The sequence below is a fragment of the Euleptes europaea genome, chromosome 16 (genome assembly GCF_029931775.1).
Source record: "Euleptes europaea isolate rEulEur1 chromosome 16, rEulEur1.hap1, whole genome shotgun sequence".
NCBI lineage: Eukaryota > Metazoa > Chordata > Lepidosauria > Squamata > Sphaerodactylidae > Euleptes > Euleptes europaea.
Window position 1 is genome coordinate 11,501,621 of NC_079327.1, and position 19,219 is coordinate 11,520,839.

The window sequence follows — 19,219 nt, forward strand, 5'->3', positions numbered from 1 at the left end:
GATTCTGTAAACCAGCATAGTATTACAGGGTTCATATAGTCGATCTAAGTTTGGAAAGCAGTAATTCTTTTAAGTGCCTGACAGTCACACAATTGCCTCTTAAAAGTCAGGTGACTACGTACACTGACAAAAGATCAGACACAGAATTAATCAAAGTTCTCCCCGAGTACCACTCTACGGGGTCTTGGTGCTCTCAATAAATGAAGTAATCAAACATGAACTTGCACTGACCTGGATGGCCCAGGCTGGCCTGATCACGTCAGATCTCAGAAGCTAAGCAGGATTAGCCCTGGTTAGTAATTGGATGGGAGATCACCACGGAATGCCAGGTTTGCTACGCAGAGGAAGGCAATGGCAAACCACCTCTGTTAGTCACTTGCCTTGAAACCATACAGGGTCGCCGTAAGTCAGCTGTGACTTGATGGCACTTTACAGACACACAAGAGGAACTCATCTAGATGTCTAAAACATCTGTATCATCCTAGATGTTTAAAACATCTGTATCCCACCTTTCCCAAAAAAGGTTTAAGGCGGCTCACAAAAGATTAACCCCCATGAAATTCATAACAATGGACACATACACACACAAATCACAGAATCATAGAGTTGGAAGGGACCACCAGGGTCATCTAGTCCAACCCCCTGCACAATGCAGGAAATTAACAACTACCTCCCCCCACATCCCCAGTGACCCCAACCCTCCCCCCGCCATGCAGGATCCCACAATCAAAGCACTCCCGACAGATGGCCATCTAGTCTCTGCTTAAAGACCTCCAAAGACGGGGACTCCACCACCCTCCGAGGCAGCACATTCCACTGTCGAACAGTCCTCACCGTCAGAAAGTTCTTCCTAATGTTTAGGTGGAATCACTTTTCTATTAGTTTAAATCCATTACTCCGTGTCCTAGTCTCTGGAGCAACATAGAACAAGCTAGTTCCTAACAGAAATCCTAACAGCAACAGCACTTAATCTACTTTAAAGCCCCCACTCTAGACCACATGCTCCAATTCTCCCACTACCTATCAAAAACCATCACTGACAACCAGTACACCTGCCCTTTGAGTTACTGAAAGTTTCACCTTCCGTCTAGGTATCCTCCATTCTCTCTTTTTAACATGGCTAGTATAGGCAATGCACTCTCCAAAGAAATATTCTAGCATAATATCATCATTTTCCCCTTTTAAGTATGAAAAGCATCTGTCCCCCAAAAATAGAGGTTTGAATTTGTGGATAATTTCGCTATTCCCATACTCTACCAGCATACACCCAAACCCTAGAACTGAGGGGGCACACAGTTTCAAGATAAAATTAAACTATTCAAGTGAGTTTTATTTCCCCCAAAAAAGCCTAGAACTTTGTACAAGCTCACCTAAGAAAGAACACAATCTGCTGAAAATATGTTAGAATAGTTCACTTTAATAAGGTTTGTGGAAAGAAAAACTGCAGCTAAGTTTGAGGCAGGATACTGAAAAGTCTACAGAAAACAGCAGGATCAGGAAGCAATTAAACCAGGGAACAGGAGACTAAGAACAGCGGTCTACTAGAAATGTCAAATAAGAAATCATAAGGACTATAATAGATGGATCATGAAAAACTAAGGCAAGAACTTTAATGAAAGGCTGAGCATTACAGGTGCTCATCTTTACACTGTGCACAGTTCAGTCACCAGGTTTCGTCACCAGGGCGCTAGGCACCAATTCGGACTATGACATTCAAAGTAAGGCCAGAGCTACATCTAATGCAAGCAAGACGGAAGGACGTTCAGAATGTTAACATCTTCAACTATATGTGCATGTGTGTGCACGCGCACATATAAAAGGAAGATACTGATTGGGGAAAGCCTATAAAAGCACAAAAATGTGAAATGGAAGACATGGTGAAAGGTATGCACAAAATTGTCTTTGATAATGGTACTCCAATGTAGACAAACTATAGAAATACGAAAGGAGGAAGGAACTGACCTTTTCCTCCCTGGCTCATGGAACCAGTGTCTCGGCCACACTGCCCTTTGTTATTCACTCCAAATGTCCACACTTCTCCGTTCTTCATTAGCACACAAGTATGAGCTTTGCCCATGGCTACCTGAGTTGCAAAATGGCCTTTCAAATCAGTTACTAAACCTGTGAGATAATGCACAAGGGAACAGTAAACATCTGACTTCCCCAAGTCCAGAAATCTGGCATAATGTGATAAAAATATATAGTTATTTTAAACATTTATATCCTAAACATATGTGCTTCCATGATAGTTTCTAACAATACTCAAAATTATAAAACAATACAAGAATCAGCAGAATCATTTTAACATTAAAAATCATACAAATCGAGACAACAACAGAGATTAACGGAGATAAAAATACGAGAGAAGCAAGGACGGAGGACACAAACACAAATGAAAAACAGAATGCCTTGGAAATAGGTATGTTTTCGACTGGCACCTGAAGCTCAACAAACTTGGTAGATGCCAAAACACTGCAGGGAAGGAAAGTGTCACAGAAGAGAGCACCCTAGAACCAGCGCTCAACAACCTTTATTTCTGAAAGTGGAGAAACACACTCTTCCAATCTGGGTATCTTAACCAACAAGCAGGCTCATATGATAGCAGGAGATCCTTTAGATACCTTGTCTCCATATTGTTTAGGGCTTTATAGGCACTCTGAGTTGGGCCCAGAAGCACACAGGAAACCAGCACACAGATCCTTCAGAACGTTCCCTGTAAACTCACACCAGCAAGCAGCTCTTGTTGTTTGTGTTTTGCACTGATTGAAGCTTCCAAAGAGAGTCCCTAAAAGCACACGGTAATGAACCAAACCTTGATGCGATCAAAGTATGGACAACTGTGGGCAGACCACGCATCTCAAGGAAGGTGGCACGGTATGCCATGGAGGAGACTGGCACCTCCATCTGCAGACACAGATCTAATACACGTCCAATATGATAATCTAGTCTTTTAGGGGAGCGGCATCCGAGACATATCGTCTGGCCACAGTACTGACTGACAGCACCTCCATCTTATCTGGACCAAGCTTTAATTTGCTGTCCTCATCCAGCCCATTAGCGCCTTCAGACAATCATGTAGAACAGGGGTGTCAAACATGAAACTGCCTTATACTGAATCAGACCCTTGGTCCATCCAAGTCAGTATTGTCTACTCAGACTGGCAGCGGCTCTCCAGGGTACCAGTCAGAGGTCTTTCACATCACCTACTTGCTAGTCACTTTAACTGGAGATGCCGGGGATTGAACCTGGGACCTTCTGCATGTTCAAAGCTGCAGGGGCAGCCCTCTGCTTTGGAGCACATGAACATATGAAACTGCCTTATACTGAATCAGACCCTTGGTCCATCAAAAACATAACATAAGCCCCGGGGTTAGATCTGTCCCCTTGAGAGCGCTTTCTTATCTGGCCCATGGGGCAGTCACACACACCCCCATCCCAATCTGGCCTGGCGAGCCTGGTGTGGGCTCACCAACCAAGGTAGCCACCCCCCTAGTCCCGAAGTGTCAATTATCATAGACTGTTAAATAAAAGAAAATACCGTAAGAGTTTTATTGTTTTAAGCATGTTTGTATTTTAAGTAAAAAAATTAGGTAAAAAAAATAATCCGGGCTGTGTAACCGTGGTCTTGGAATTACACAGCCCGGATAACCTACAAGAACCAATGAACTCTGACCGTGAAAGCCTTCGACAAAAAAAATAATATTAATTGGCTTTGCCCTTGTCTTCTATAAAGGTTGTAACTCCAGTACGTAGCATTAAATTTTATGATACACATAGCCCGGCCCGACCATGTGACATTTATGTCATATCCGGCCCTTGTAACAAATGAGTTTGACACCTATGATGTAGAACATCCACAGACCTACCCGACTTCACTGAAAAGGAAGAATAGATTTTCATGTCATCAGCATATTGATGACGCTTTCATTTTATTAAGTTTCCAAACTAAAATGTTAATTGGAGGTTTCTGTCACCAAGCAGAAGACAGATCTCAACAGCACATAGTCTACACAAAAATAATCAGAGAGGGACTTCATACTGTACTACAGCTGGTTAGCCTTCATTCCTCTAAAAGAGATTTCAAGTGGCCATTTATCTGTAAGATACTGCAAAGCAGTTACACACCCATCCCTTCCTTGGAGGAATTATGGCAGCAACGTAGTTCTCCCTGCTCTATTTTAGTCTCACAACAATCTCAAAAGTTACGTTCAGCTGGAAGAGTGACTGACTTAAGGTCACGCAATGAACTTCACGACTGAGCAGAGATTTTAAAATCAGATCTTAGCCCAGCCACTAGACCACCCAACCTTTATGCCATCCTGTATCGACCGTGTAACCCTAAGGAAATAATCTCAGTACACTGCCACAAATTTGTTCTCTTTTAAATATATTTTCTCCAAGTGTTTCCTTCTCCAAGTATCCTCTTAGTTTTAAATTTTTAAATCAGTACACCTTTCTTTATATATCCTGTATCAACCGGCAACCTCTCGCCCGGGTCCGAAATGCTGACGACAGCCCTTTCAGACTCACAACGGGCAAGGTGTGGTTCATTTGATAACAAGGTCGAGAGCTTTTCTTTGCCAAAGCATCTCTCCGTCCTTCGGTTGGTCCCCAGGAAAGTTGCAGTCACAAAAAGCACAGTTCTTCTCATTAATCTTGTAAAACGAAGTTTATTTTGAAGAACATAAAGAAAACGCTGTCGATTCATAACAAGCAATTAAAACTATCCTACTCACTAGTGAGGGCCGTCAGAAGAAAAGAGCACAGCTGTTGCCAGGACGAGGCTAATGCCTTAACAAAAACCCTCCCCCACCAATCAAGGTCAAACACTCAATCACTCTCGACCGGGTAACTTTCAGTCTTCAAGCCAGACACCTATTACTTCAATACACATCCTTGCTATCCTTACCAAATTACCAGTTCTACTTGCCTTAACACACCTCAAGCTTCAACTTACTTGTGCTGTCAGAATAAATAGCATCCTTCCCGAACATGTAGAGTTCTCCGTCTTTCGAAATGACCGAACTGCTCCCGTTATTGCACGCAGTATGCACCACAATCTTTCCTTCCATTTTGATTATTTTTTTGGGCTTGTATGGTTTAGATTGCCGCCTGCTTTTGGCTACAGAGAGGGAAAGAAAAGACACATCACAGAGTGTAACTTTTAACAAACAGCTGAGGAAGTGAATGAGTTTACGATTCTTAGGCAAACGTTCAGATTTATCAAACTGTCAACGGTATTTGTTCATAATGATCAAACTGTCACTGGTATTTGTTTAGTAGATGTTCCAGATCAGCTAGACACAAAGTGGGTGATGGATAAGACATTTTTCCCCTCCCACAATATCTACTATATTTCTCCCATTTGTCCTCTTGCAGGAAGTCAAAGAAAAGAGAATGTCCATGTGAAAGTATGAGTCATCTACTTTCCCCCTTCCCCCTTTTTCAGAGTTATGCAAATATGTTCAGGTATATAAGGGCTCAGATTAAGGCAACAAAAATCTATAACTATTAATCACTTACATTTCTTTTAATATATTCAACCTCCCAAAAATATCATGCAAGCCATACTATTTATTTATTTAAAACTTCTGTATGCTGCCTTTCCACCCAACTTAGGTCCCAAAGTGGCCAACAATCAAACTATTAAAACAGAGTTTTCTCCTTCCTTCTTTTGATTATGGGTTGCTTTGTTTGACTGAGACCTCCCCCTGGACGGCTGCCCAACATTGTTTTTACCACTTGAAGTTAGGCGCCTGTTTTAATTGATGTTAACTTAATTTTAATTATATTAATGTATGGTATTTTATTGTATTATATTCTTGTTGTGAGCCACTCAGAGCCTGACCTTGTCAGGAATGGGTGGCATACAAATCTAATAAATAAAATAAAATAACAAATATTTATAAAATATTTAAATCAATTAAACAGAACATATAAACAAACAAGCCCTGACCTGGATAGACTTTCATCTACAATTTCTCACTCTTGTCTTTAATGGATACAATTAAAAGAGATAGGAATATACTTCATTTCTAATAAATTCTTCTCTTTTCTGCGTAGTGGCATTATTTACACAAACCCTTGCAAGTTTGTTCATATCACTATATTATCTAGTACTTAGTATCTGAAGAAGTGAGCTGTGGCTCACGAAAGCTATTATCCTGCCAGAAATTTTGTTAGTCTTTAAGATGCTACTAGACTCTTGCTCTTTTCTTCATCTAGCACTTAATTTAGTTATACTGTTCTGCAAAAAAAAAGTATGTATACTGGGATAGTTATTCACAGGAGAAGTGCATCCACGTTTCGGGACCTTAAACTGAGATATAACAAAGGGAGGAAGGTGATAAACCCCAACACAAAGGACGGGAACACTATGAAGAATCTCCATTTTCATTTAAAAAAAAATTCTCTAATGGCCTTTAAAACAGGTATAAACATATTACTGCCAAACCTACTTGATTCGCCGTCCTCCCCTTTACTTGCAGAGCCCGTGAAAAACACGCTTCCATCCTCTGCGACAAGCAAGGCGTGTGAACCGTCATGCCCGACGGAAAACTGAACAATCTTTGGAGACTTGGTAATTGGCAACTCTACCCACTTTCCAGCAGAAGGACCACCCTGTTTGATTCCTAGGCTCTGGTATTTCCCAGTATAATAAATCTAGAAAACAGAATCCACAAAAGCTACGTGATCACCTAAACATACGTTACAAAGAGTCAGAGAGAAGCCGTGTCATTTCATTGGTGCAAACAAGAAAAAAAAGTTGTTCAGTGAGCAGAACTCTACTAAAAGAAGCAGAATGAGCCCAACACATGAACACATGAAGCTGCCTTATACTGAATCAGACCCTTGGTCCATCACAGTCAGTACTGTCTACTCTGACCAGCAGCGGCTCTCCAGGGTCTCAGGCAGGGTCTTTCACATCACCCACTTGCCTAGACCCTTAACTGGAGATGCCAGGGATTGAACCTGGGACCTTCTGCATACAAAGCAGATGCTCTACCACTGAGCCACAGCCCCTCCCTCCCACACACATATACTCAGTTCCTGCACCACCCAAAAAACAGCTCTTTGGGGTCAGGAAACCTGCAGGAACAGCGCTAGTCTGCAGAGAGAAGAGGGGGAAATCAGCAAAAATGCCCACCACTACCTTGGGTGAGCCAAACGAAAGAGCCGTTCTGCTTGCAGGAGGAGGAACTGGACCCAACTCAACCACTTTATACTGTTACTACTGGTATACACCGATTTGCTACATGATCAAGTTTTTGTTATTTGGCAAAACTGGAAGCATGTACCCAGATGCTTTCATCCTGTGAAAGTAAATCTGTAAATATTGAATTGCAGGGCTCACATGACGTTTAGTCACATGTAGCTTTCCTTCAATGTCTTTTTCTTTTACAAAATGCAGTTGCAGAGGCTATAACCTGAGAAAGGTCAAGGGCTTCCCTCTGGCAATGTGTTCATTCAAAGATCGCCTCCCCCAGTCCCACGCTGGCTTTCTACTGCATATCGCGGCTTTCCTATTTGCATCTTGTAAAATAAGTAAATGCAGAATACTCAGTATCAAAGGCAAGTGGCCCACGTAGGAAGTTACATCGTTTCTAAAAAGTACTATCATGAAGTACCCAGTGCTAATTATCCATAACAAAGCACTTCCAATACCTTTCCACTAGCCGTTTTCATTAGTGCAAATTCTCTTCCTGCACCAAGAATAGCCGACTCCTCATCAAACCCTGTACCTGAGAGTACAAAACTACAATTAGTCATCAATGTTTTTTCAAAACAAAAGTGGTATGAATCTCATGCTCTAAAGCACCACAGTTCCCAGCTCTACATGGTTCATGTCCATTCGAGCATTCAAGTAGAAACCTGAATGAAGTGATGCTTGTTTTCAAGTAAATGTCACCATTAGTTATCGTAGGGCTGAAAACACCGAAATATCAACCTGTGCTCAGTAAAGATTCTAACCATGAGCAAACATATCTGCAAGCCCCAGGATATTAAGCTATTATAGCCTAACAGATTATGTAGTAATCATTAATTGGCAAATGGTAACTGACATACTGTTTGCAGAAAGTGGTACCACTGTCTTCCACACAAGGCAAATATGACTTGTAAATGCACTGTATTACACTGTACGAATGTGTCTGTGTGCAACACAACTGCCCATGACTACAACCCACATCCTCAGTCTTAAATTTTAGCTTCAGATATTTCTTCACCCTGACATTTTTTCATGCAAAACATCATGAAGCCAAAGGCAGAAAAAGCGATGCCTTACTGATAATGTGCAAGTCTTTCTCCAGGTCAAATAACGAGATACCACACGCATGTAAACATTTTCTGGCCAGCTTGAGCTGCAGTTCTTGCTGTAACACAGGTTCTGTACTTGTTGCGAATATTCGAACAACAAAGCCATCCTGTGACAGAGAAAGTATCAGTTTCAACAACTTTAAAATTTATTGGTCTGGAAAGACAGGATAATCCCACCCTTTCCAAATCAGAAGAAGAGTTGGTTTTTATATGCCGACTTTCTCTACCACTTAAGGGAGACTCAAACCGGCTTACAATCACCTTCCCTTCCCCTCCCCACAACAGGCACCCTGTGAGGTAGGTGGGGCTGAGAGAACTCTAACAGAGCTGTAACTTGCCCAAGGTCACCCAGCTGGCTTCGTGTGCAGGAGTGGGGAAACAAATCCAGTTCACCAGATTAGCCTCCGCCGCTCATGTGGAGGAGTGAGGAATCAAACCCAGTTCTCCAGATCAGAGTCCACTGCTCCAAACCAACGCTCTTAACCACTACACTGTGAACCTTCTGTAGCTCTTTATTATGTGCAATTAAATAAGGTACATGCAAGGTAAGGCGACGATCAACTTGAATAAGAGTATAAACACAACAAGCTAATTGACACACTGTTGACCTATAGACCTAAAACACTTTAATACTATTTCATATGCTCACCTCCCTACTGCCAGTACGATACTTAACTCTCACTAGATATAATAACAGCTGAAGTTTATAAAACCTGCAGCCATGTATACCTTCAATTTTACATGAAGAAAATAAGGCTAAATAATTGAATCTTAAGAAAAAGAAACAATGCAAGGATGATGAAATAAAAAATATTACACAATGCTTCTAAATAGAAGTTACATTCAGCACTCATTGTTCAGGAAATCAGCATGAACTGCAGCAATTTCCAGGAGTTTAATAAGGTCGCAAAACATTTTAACTTATTTGTTAGTAAAATGAGGAATCCCGTTTTTACCAGCTTCCTTCTACTGTTCCATTTTTAACATCTGCTTTCGTCTGTACCAAGCAGCAAACACATACACCATCCGCTAACACCACAAACGAACCAAAATGCTATCAAAGATCTCAGAGCCTCTCACATGCCTTTTCACCTACCTTCCCGGGACAACATCCTTCCTGAAAACAATTGAATAAGTGTTAAACTTATCAACCAAACTACCGAACTTCTAATTCTGGATTTAGAACAACATTCTTTAGAGAAGACTGAGGGTTGGATAACCACCTAATAGTTCCACCGTCGGAAGGGAGGAGGTAATTTTCCCAATTCTTCCCTCCCACTGCCAACTTGAAACTCTCCCTCAAGCTGTTGGTCAGGGTCTTACCCTCCCAGAAGTATATTGGGGACATTTTGGGCTACAGCAGGGAAGAGGCAAGAAGGTTTTGCTCTGCTGACAGAAACGCTTCTAACAGCGAACATTTTCAGCAGGATCCAAGCTTAATAGAACAAGCCTGTGCAGTTACTGAAGACCAAGCACACTGATTGAAGTAAGTGTGCAATCCTGAAGGGGGAGGCGAAGCTCCTTAGGAGCTGGCGTGACCCCGGGCCAGCATAAGTGCCCATTTAACCTGGGCTAAGGGGCACTCACACTGTCACAAGTGGCATCCACGCCAGCCCCGGGATACCACGCCACAGCGCTCGGACACAGGCACTGCCTCCTGGGAGCATTCCAGTGGTGCGTGTCCCCGCTCCGACATCCTGGGAGGCGTTCCTAGGGTAGAGCTGCCTGTAGGCAGCCTCTAAACCCCTTTTGCCCCAGAAATGCCAGAAGAAGAAGAAGAGGAAGAGGAAGAAGAAGAGGAAAAAGAGGAAGAAGAGGAATTGGTTTTTATATGCCAACTTTCTCTCCCACTTAAGGAAGAATCAAACTGGTGATTGTAAGCCGTTTGATTCTTCCTTAAGTGGGAGAGAAAGTCAGCATATAAAAACCAATTCCTCTTCTTCTTCCTTCTGGCATTTCTGGGGCAAAAGGAATTTAGAGGCTGCCTACAGGCAGCTCCACCCCAGGAACGCCTCCCAGGATATCGGAGCAGGGACACGCACCACTGGAATGTTCCCAGGAGGCAGTGCCTGTGTCCGAGGGCTGTGGCGTGGTGTCCCGGGGCTGGCGTGGATGTCACTTGTGAGGGAATCAAACCGGCTTACAATCCTCCTTTCCCTTCCCCTCCCCACAACAGGCACCATGTGAGCTAGGTGGGGCTGAGAGAGTATGCCTAGCCCAAGGTCACCCAGGGGGCTTCGTGTGGAGGAGTGGGAAAACAAATCCAGTTTGCCAGATTAGCCTCCGGTGCTCATGTGGAGGAGTGGGGAATCAAACCCGGTTCTCCAGATCAGAGTCCACCGCTCCAAACTACCCCTCTTAACCACTATACCACACTGGCTCTCCACACTGGCTCTTCCACACTGGGAAGCCTCTGTGGAGATGGCACGGCTGTGCTGCTCCCGCCTGCTGCCTAACTGCTCCCTCCCTTCAGGAATGGACTATAAGTCTGCATGATTGCCCTACAAAACAGTGCAATCAGAATGAAGGTAACGAAATGTATGAGATCAGAAATTGGCAAAAGAGCTATGCAAAAGAGAAGCAGCTTTCTGGTTTCCATTGCAAAAAAGAAAAAGAAAAGAGCAATGTGTGTTTCTTTTTTCAGTTGGCTTGTTAAAAATTAAAATCAGATTTAATCTTATAGCACTTTTGTTTCATGTAATAATACCTCTACTTAAAATAAACTCTAGATATTACACAAGAATGTTGAAGGCTACATTTCTCATCTCTTACGGAATTCATCGCCAAAACGTTACACAAAAAAGAACTTGACTTACATCTCGTGATGCTGCTATCTGATTAATATACTCTCCATCAGTGAAAAGGATGTTCTGTCCTTCAGTCTGGCCATCTGTGTAGAACAACTGCAATGTCAACTCACATTAGGCAATACTTCACCCTTCAACTTTACACAATTCATTCATAAGCATAAGTGAAGTGCTAGAAAGAAAGGAAACCTACAGGATGAAGCTGAATATACAGAAAAGATGCCAGTGGAATAGCCATGTTTTAACCTGTTAAAGCAAAACCCAGGAATCTTACAGTGCCTTAAACCTGTAAGATTTCCTTATGGTGCATATACTTGATTAGCATAAAGAAGTTGCTTCAGAGCTTATCAACCTTTACATCAGTACTTCATTACGTTACATAGGATCCAGGTTGCTGAAGTTATTTTTTAAAACTACATTGCATGTTTAAATAATACATACTACAATTACCCCACACGTGCACACCAAGAAACCCCTTCCAAAAAGGCAAAAATATCAACAATAAACAATGTATTTCCCAAGGATAATATTCAATTTAACCATAATACATACTATAGCAACGTACTGCAGGACATAATGAAGTAATATACAGTTTAACCAGCACATACATTTCTAGATTTCAGGTAGCAATGTTAAAAGGTAAAGGTAAAGGTCCCCTGTGCAAGCACCGGGTCATTCCTGACCCATGGGGTGACGTCACATCCCGACGTTTACTAGGCAGACTTTGCTTACGGGGTGGTTTGCCAGTGCCTTCCCCAGACATCTTCCCTTTACCCCCAGCAAGCTGGGTACTCATTTTACCGACCTCGGAAGGATGGGAGGCTGAGTCAACCTTGAGCCGGCTACCTGAAACCGACTTCCGTCGGGATCGAACTCAGGTCGTGAGCAGAGCTTGGACTGCAATACTGCAGTTTACTACTCTGCGCCATGGGGCTCTTAGCAATGTTAAACGGTAACGAATTTATCAATTCTGTAATTTATCAATGCTTTAATTTACACACAAATAAAATATAATCACTGGATTTCTTTGTGTGCAAACTGAACCTAGAATACAGGAACACATTAAGCTGCCATATATTGAGTCAGTATACCTGTCTGCCAAGGTCAGCTTTCTCTCCTCTGACCAGGGTCGCTCCTGGGGGGCAGGTCCTTTGCGTCACCTGCTACCTGATGCTTTTAACTGGGCATGCTGAGGATTGAACCTGGGACCATCTGCATGCAGAACAGGTACTCTACCACTGAGCAATGGGCCCCTCCTTATCTATAGATACATTTGTAATACAACTTCATACATTTACATTACAAATTTATAATAGTTAATACCTGAAATCTAGAAATGTATGTGCTACTTAAATAGTAGCTTATATGTTAAACATTGGGAGGACCATACACAGTCAAAGGAGGTCAACTGCAACCACCACCTGTTGAGGTTCTTCCTCAATCATGAGTTTTGGAAACCACTACACTGCTGTTAAGAGCCCAGTAGCCACCAATGTGCTCCTGCAGCCACGACACACAATTTTCGTGTCAACACAGACTCCCATCTTGTCATGTAAAAACTGCTGCCCTGCGGGCATTCCACATACTGACTGCACAGGTGGTAGAAGCTTTTATATGATGTAATGGTCTGCAGCAGCAGAAGGCAAGTGTCATCTCTGGAACATCATACACACTCGAACTTCGGCAAAACAACTGGGAACTGGGATTATTCGTACAAGTTGATAACATGGGTTTTGACCATACCTTCCCCCCCACCCTGTGGTTTATGTCAGCAGAACGCATCACTTAATGACGCATTAATTTTTCTGTTACTTAATGCCATAAATTCCCAAGTTCACGTAAAAGAATATGTTCTCATAAGTCAGTTAGGGATGAGAAATGTTCTCTGGTTCAGCTACTTCTAAAAGGCTAGCGAAAATTACATTTGTCAGTTCCTTTGCCTGTCTAAAAGGCTAGTGAAAATTACATTTGTCAGGTCCTCTGCCTGTCTTCACATTAAAGAACCCCATCGAAAGAAGTATTACTTATCTCCTTGGCAATCTACTTTCCCATACCTGGCAAAGTGACTATGCCATCTTGCTCCAAGGATTCAGGATTTATTCTTATGGCCGTCATGCCATGATTGTTCACATCTCTGTATAACAAGTAACCCTGTTAAAAATAAAATATAATCACACGAGTTTCAGAACTGTGCTGACTGTATTTTGAAACCGTCCTAAAATCTTTAACTAATCTCAGAGCCTGTGTATTCACACGAGAATTTACGCCCATTCCACCTTTTAACGAACTGACTACTTAAGCTTTCAGCTAAAACCAAAGCAAATTATGATAGCTTAATAGATTCACATAAAATTCAAAAGCAGTGTGGGCTAAGGCAAACAGCTTCTTTACATGTACACCAAAATAATTAGCAAGTAATACATAGTTTTAATTCCATATTTTATTGAAGGTTGGTTCAGTGTGAAATTAATCCCTTTGTATTGTTTCAAAAGTTTCTCCTACCTGAGCATAACCCAACCAAGACTTTTTCTCTTTTCTGTTTTTGATGCGATATGTAGAGTTGTATATATGACCCTGTAATGTAGCAGAAGTTAGTATGGCAACTGTTCTAATGGTACAAAATGGGGAAAAAACAACCCTGCACAATGCAGGTTTCATTATTATACTGTTTACTTATTTTAAAACGGTTTTAAATGAACTTCAGCCCAAGCACAAACTTTACATTACCCTGACTGTTCCACTGTATCCAGATCCAATTTTGTAAAGACCGTCTTTGCATAATAAATACAGGAAGTAACCATCGCTCTGAAGGAGACACTGGTCATCTTCATCCACAGAAATGTCCTTAAATGACCATTTGTGCATCAGGGCTGCTTTCTTAATTCCATTGCTAAACCAATCTTGAATTTGTATTTTGCCCACCAAAACTGCCTGCACGCTCCTCTGGAGGGAATTTAAGATAGTTGGCACCTAAAGGAAGAAAGCATAACACACAATCGTCACTTATTAGAAACTTTTAACTACCAATGGTAAGCAAGAAAAAAACTAGAACAATTACCATAAAGTCAGTAGCAGTCAACAGATTTAGTGTGAATGATAGTCTTCCCTTCTTCTCCCCACAACAGACATCTTGTGAGGTAGGTGGGGCTGAGAGAGTTCGGAGAGAACTGTGACTGGCCCAAGGTCACCCAGCAGGCTTCATGTGGAGGAGCAGGGAATCAAACCCGGTTCTCCAGATTAGAGTCCGCCGCTCATGTGGAGGAGTGGGAAATCAAACCTGGTTCTCCAGATTAGAGTATGCTGCTCTTAACCACTACACCACGCTGGCTCTCTTTAGGCTTCTTTAGGCATGCCCAAGGCTTTCTTTTTTTCTCTCTGAACAGCACATCCCTGCAAATGAACTGCTTATCAAAACTTTTCTCAGTTTCTAAAGACGTTTTTCATGATACGCAGGAGACCATTGTATGCAGAACACAAGCTCCCTTGGGTCATAGAAATGCTTGTGCAGTTCTTTGGATCGAGGTCACGGTGTCTCAGCCCAGGATTTCAAACCAGATATTGCAACATTTCTGAAGAGCTGACTCAGATATTTCATTTGGAATAGCCTCAGAATAAGAGGACATGTGACCTGTCAATTTAAGGCATCTGTCAAGTTCATGAAAATAACAAACCTATATTTAAGCCAATTACACTGAACTCAGCTTTACTATCTGTGGACTTTTGTCTCATGATAGTTCCAGCACAACCCTTAACCTCTAAAATTGTCCACGTTGTTATCTGGCAAACAGCGAGCAACAAATGAACATGACATTCTGGTTACTAGGGCTATAAGCATTCTGCCCAAACAACATGGCGACCAAGGAGTCGTTTTATCAAAACACCTGGATATTATGTTTATGCTAGATGGGGGAGGTGGAAACTACAGAGCACATGCTTTTGAGATGTCCATATTACAAGGAGACCAGATCAAAATATCTCCAGCCTGTGTTACTTGGATTTCTTGATTAATCTGATGTGGTTAAACTGGAATATCTGTTTTCTGATAGAAACCACTGGGTATCCAGACAAGTAGCCAAATTCTGTCTTGGGATATGTAAGACACGGGGAAACTATATCAAAGCTGATGCAGAGTTTTAAACCTATTTGACTAGCTCAAATGTTCATGTAGCTTTTTTGTTGTTGTTTTAATGATGTCTTAACCGCAATAAATTATACTGTACTGTAAACACCTGGATAGTCTGACAAGCATGGCTTCCGTTATTGGTGAGAATAGCAGAGATCGCTTGAAGCGTCCTTCCCGTTTCGCCCCACGCAGCTACCAGACTGAAGAGGCAAGCGCACGAAAGCGCTGTCAAGGACTGGCCCGTGCTGTCACTCATTCCGGTACTTCGAACAGTTATTTCTAGAAGAAGCTGGAACAGAGACTCTGAAGATAAAACAAAAAGTTACTTGCGCAAAGTAGGGATTGCTGAAGAGTAACAAAAACTGACTAGCACAAAGAAATGCTTACTGATAACATTCCAAGACAGAAGCTTTGTTAGAGAAGTGAAAGCAACGAGTGGGGCAAAACAACAATATGGGTAATGTTGCCCTGCAGGAATTAACAAAGAGTTTCCACCAGACTTACAACCCTCAATTACTGACTGAAATTTCAAAGTAAACAGACACCCAAACTACAACATAAAAGAAATCTACAGTTTGGACAGAAACTGCTCTTCAACTCTTCAACTCCCAAATCAAAGGCATGATCAATGAGTAAAAGAAATGCAAGCAAGAGCAGTGTTGTGGTCCGTGTAAACACCCACGAGACGCAGGATTCCGGCCTTCTGAGCAGAGTGTGATTCACAGCAATATGTTAAGAAATGCCCCCTCACACCACACTCAGGCTATACCTCCTTAGGCTGTGGGAAACAGTTGTATCACAACAGTTAATAGGAGTCGTAAGAGATACAACACCAGATATGTTATGTCACAAGGCCGTGTCTTTTATTTTGTGTCTTTTATTTTGTTACGTATAAACACACTGACAGAAAATCATGCATCTCCGTGAGACAAAAAAGAAGGGGTGCAACTGAGTGTTATACTAGTAATGTTCTGATTATAACAGAGACGTACTTTTGGGTGACCTCCATATGAATCATGTGCTATAGCATTTCAATTGGTCTAAATGTCTTCCTTTCGGAGCATTGGGGCAGCAAGTCATCTACATTACTGGATGTTTCTCTCACGTCTGTCAGATTATTTGCACTTTGTTCCTCTCTGCCCACCTCCGCAATTTGTATGGATATAAATATACAGCCAGGAAATCCAGTTCACCAGATTAGCCTCCGCCACTCATGTGGAGGAGTGGGGAATCAAACCCAGTTCTCCAGATCAGACTCCACCACTCCAAACCACTGCTCTTAGCCACTAGCTATCGTATACCCTTGACCGAAGAACAGTACACTCCTTCTATCTGGGATGGTCGTCCTCTTCCACAGAGTGTGCAGCTTCGGGAGGGACGCACATGGAACAGTGAGGGAGGTAGGGGACACCCGCAGCGCCAGCCAGATCAGCCGAATCAACCCTGGCGATCAATAGGGTGACAGACGTCACAGCCAGATCGCCCTCACATCCCTTAACCACTACACCACGCTGGCTCTCTACACAAGCAGCTGCAGTGCCTTAAAAAGCAGTAACTGAAAACTAAGTACTTTTTCCTTTACCTTTGGTTGTTTGGGGTTTTTTTTGCCATCAAGTCACAGCTGACTTATGACGACTCCATAGGGTTTTCAAGGCAAGAGACGTTCGGAGGTGGTTTGCCATTGCCTGCCTCCATGTCACAGCCCTGGTAGTCCTTGGAGGTCTCCCATCCAAGTACTTGCCAGGGTCAAGGCTCAGCGTGTGTGACTGGCTCAAGGTCACCCACCAAGTTTCCATGGCAGAGTGGGGGTTTGAAGCTGGGTTTCCCGATCCCAAGAAGAGCCCCGTGACACAGAGTGGTAAGCTGTAGTACTGCAGTCAAAACCTCTGCTCACGACCTGAGTTCAATCCCAAAGGAAGTCAGGTTCAGGTAGCCGGCTCAAGGTTGACTCAGCCTTCCATCCTTCCGAGGTCGGTAAATTGAGTACCCAGCTTGCTGGGGGTAAAGTGTAGACGACTGGGGAGGGCAATGGCAAACTACCCCATAAACAAAGTCTACCTAGTAAGCGTCAGGATGTGACATCACCCCATGGGTCAGGAATGACTCTGTGCTTGCACAGGAGACTACCTTTACCCCAGATCCTAGTCCAATTCCTTAACCACTACACTACGCTGGCTACCAATGTTAAAATCATTATCTCTAAATTCAGTATCTCTTAATTACTCTTATCAGTGCAAAGAATTTTGGAACACAGTAAATGCAATAACGCTGTTAGCGACTAGCCCGTTAAGAACCTTCTAGTCAAACAGGCCTACGTTCTCTGAAAAATGCAATGTACGCTTTCCATAACCAGCTTTTCCACTCTATCTCGACCAATTCCTGTCCTAACTACAGCTCCCATGGCTTTTGACCATGCAGGTCCCAGGATACCCAGCACAACCTCATGGACAATAAATCTCAGAGACATTGAGCTCATCTCCCCAACCCAGCTGCCAGGTCGTAATTTAAAACATGAAGCTTATCACAGGATGTACCCCCCTTCAGATAGCAGTAATTCAAAGTTAACTTCTTCAAAGCAGCTTCAAAGTAATTTGCTGAGCTTCTAAGTAGCCAAATTGTGTAAAATTATATTAGAAGTACAACTCTCACGGAGGCGGTTCAGTTTGAAGGTGTTGCTCCGTCGTGAACAGGAACCCCCGCCCAGCACAAACCCATTCTCCCTTTTTTATCAGCAGAAAAGTTGGTTGGATCCAACCCAATATTTGAAAAACTTGGGGGCGGGGTGTGTGAAAGAGAATCACATAAATTATTACCAAGAACTTCAGGAGGTTCTGACTGGAGGCCTTCCGGCTGCTGGCCTTGGAGCACGTTAAGAAGAGCTTGCAGGCTTCTTAGACAGAGAGACGGATGAGAAAACCTTGTCTCCTTGATAAGCTCAAAAACTTCACACAATCCAACTTCAATGATCTAGAGAGAGATGTACTATTATACAAGGATGCGTTGACTTCCGTACTGCAGAACATTACAAGGAACATCATTTCAACACCATGGCAGCTCGAAGGACCGTCCCTGGCACGCTTACCTTTGGAAGCTTGATGGGGGGCTCTTTCACCTCCTCCTCTTCGTCGCTATCCGAATCGCCGCTCTGCACAGCATTTTTGGAAGCCAAAGCTAAAGAGGTTTCCCTTTTCTGCCACTCTAGGACACAATGACGCACATTGCAGTAGACATTGAATGCCGAAGGGTTACTGTGTAGTTTGATATCGGGTATGGTTACTATACCATCCAGGTTTTCACTCTAAAAAAAATTAAGAGGTTATGTTTCAGCAAAATCTTCCTGTTCTACTTTAATACTCTGTGTGTGTGATTTTGCCATCAAGCCACAGCTGACTTATGGTGACCCCGTAGGGAGCCAGTGTGGTGTAGTGGTTAAGAGCGGTGGACTCTAATCTGGAGAACCATGTTTGATTCCCCGCTCTTCCACATGACCAGCGGACTCTAATCTGGTGAACCGGATGGTTTCCCCGCTCCTACACACGAAGCCAGCTGGGTGACCTTGGGCTAGTCACAGTTCTATTAAGAGCTCTCTCAGCCCCACCTACCTCACAGGGCGTCTGTTGTGGGGAGTGGAGGGGAAGGTGATTGTAAGCTGGTTTGAGTCTGCTTTAAGTGGTAGAGAAAGTTGGCATATAAAAACCAACTCTTCCTCTTCTTCTTTTCAAGGCGAGAGATATTCAGAGGTGGTTTGCAATTGCTTGCCTCTGCGTGGGCTGAGAGTTGTAAGAGAACTGTGCCTGGCCCAAGGTCACCCGGCAGGCTTCTTATGGAGGAGTAGGGAATCAAACCCTATTCTCCAGATTAGAGTCCACTGCTCTTAACCCCTACACCACACTGGCTCTCATCAATTAATATTAGGGAGGCACGTTCACTCACTGCTTAAGGAATGGTTTCCCCTGTAAGTCAAAGGGGGAAA

At 42.9% G+C, this 19,219-nt stretch overlaps 1 protein-coding gene and 1 non-coding gene across 2 annotated transcripts in view; both read right to left on the reverse strand.

Moving 5' to 3' along the window:
* Positions 1-19,219, reverse strand: part of MYCBP2 (MYC binding protein 2) — a 153,588-nt gene that overhangs the window by 109,392 nt on the left and 24,977 nt on the right. Inside the window, exons 3-14 of the mRNA XM_056862065.1 lie at positions 18,329-18,544; positions 18,060-18,213; positions 15,353-15,549; positions 13,851-14,093; positions 13,626-13,697; positions 13,178-13,274; positions 11,133-11,206; positions 8,285-8,423; positions 7,666-7,742; positions 6,459-6,663; positions 4,958-5,122; positions 1,963-2,121 (exon numbers count right to left, since the gene is read on the reverse strand). Of these exons, the coding sequence (XP_056718043.1) occupies positions 1,963-2,121; positions 4,958-5,122; positions 6,459-6,663; positions 7,666-7,742; positions 8,285-8,423; positions 11,133-11,206; positions 13,178-13,274; positions 13,626-13,697; positions 13,851-14,093; positions 15,353-15,549; positions 18,060-18,213; positions 18,329-18,544 (1,798 nt within the window). The remainder of the gene's footprint in view (positions 1-1,962; positions 2,122-4,957; positions 5,123-6,458; positions 6,664-7,665; positions 7,743-8,284; positions 8,424-11,132; positions 11,207-13,177; positions 13,275-13,625; positions 13,698-13,850; positions 14,094-15,352; positions 15,550-18,059; positions 18,214-18,328; positions 18,545-19,219) is intronic.
* On the reverse strand, positions 6,952-7,023 carry TRNAT-UGU (transfer RNA threonine (anticodon UGU)). Its single transcript has one exon. It is a non-coding gene; the product is annotated as a tRNA-Thr (tRNA).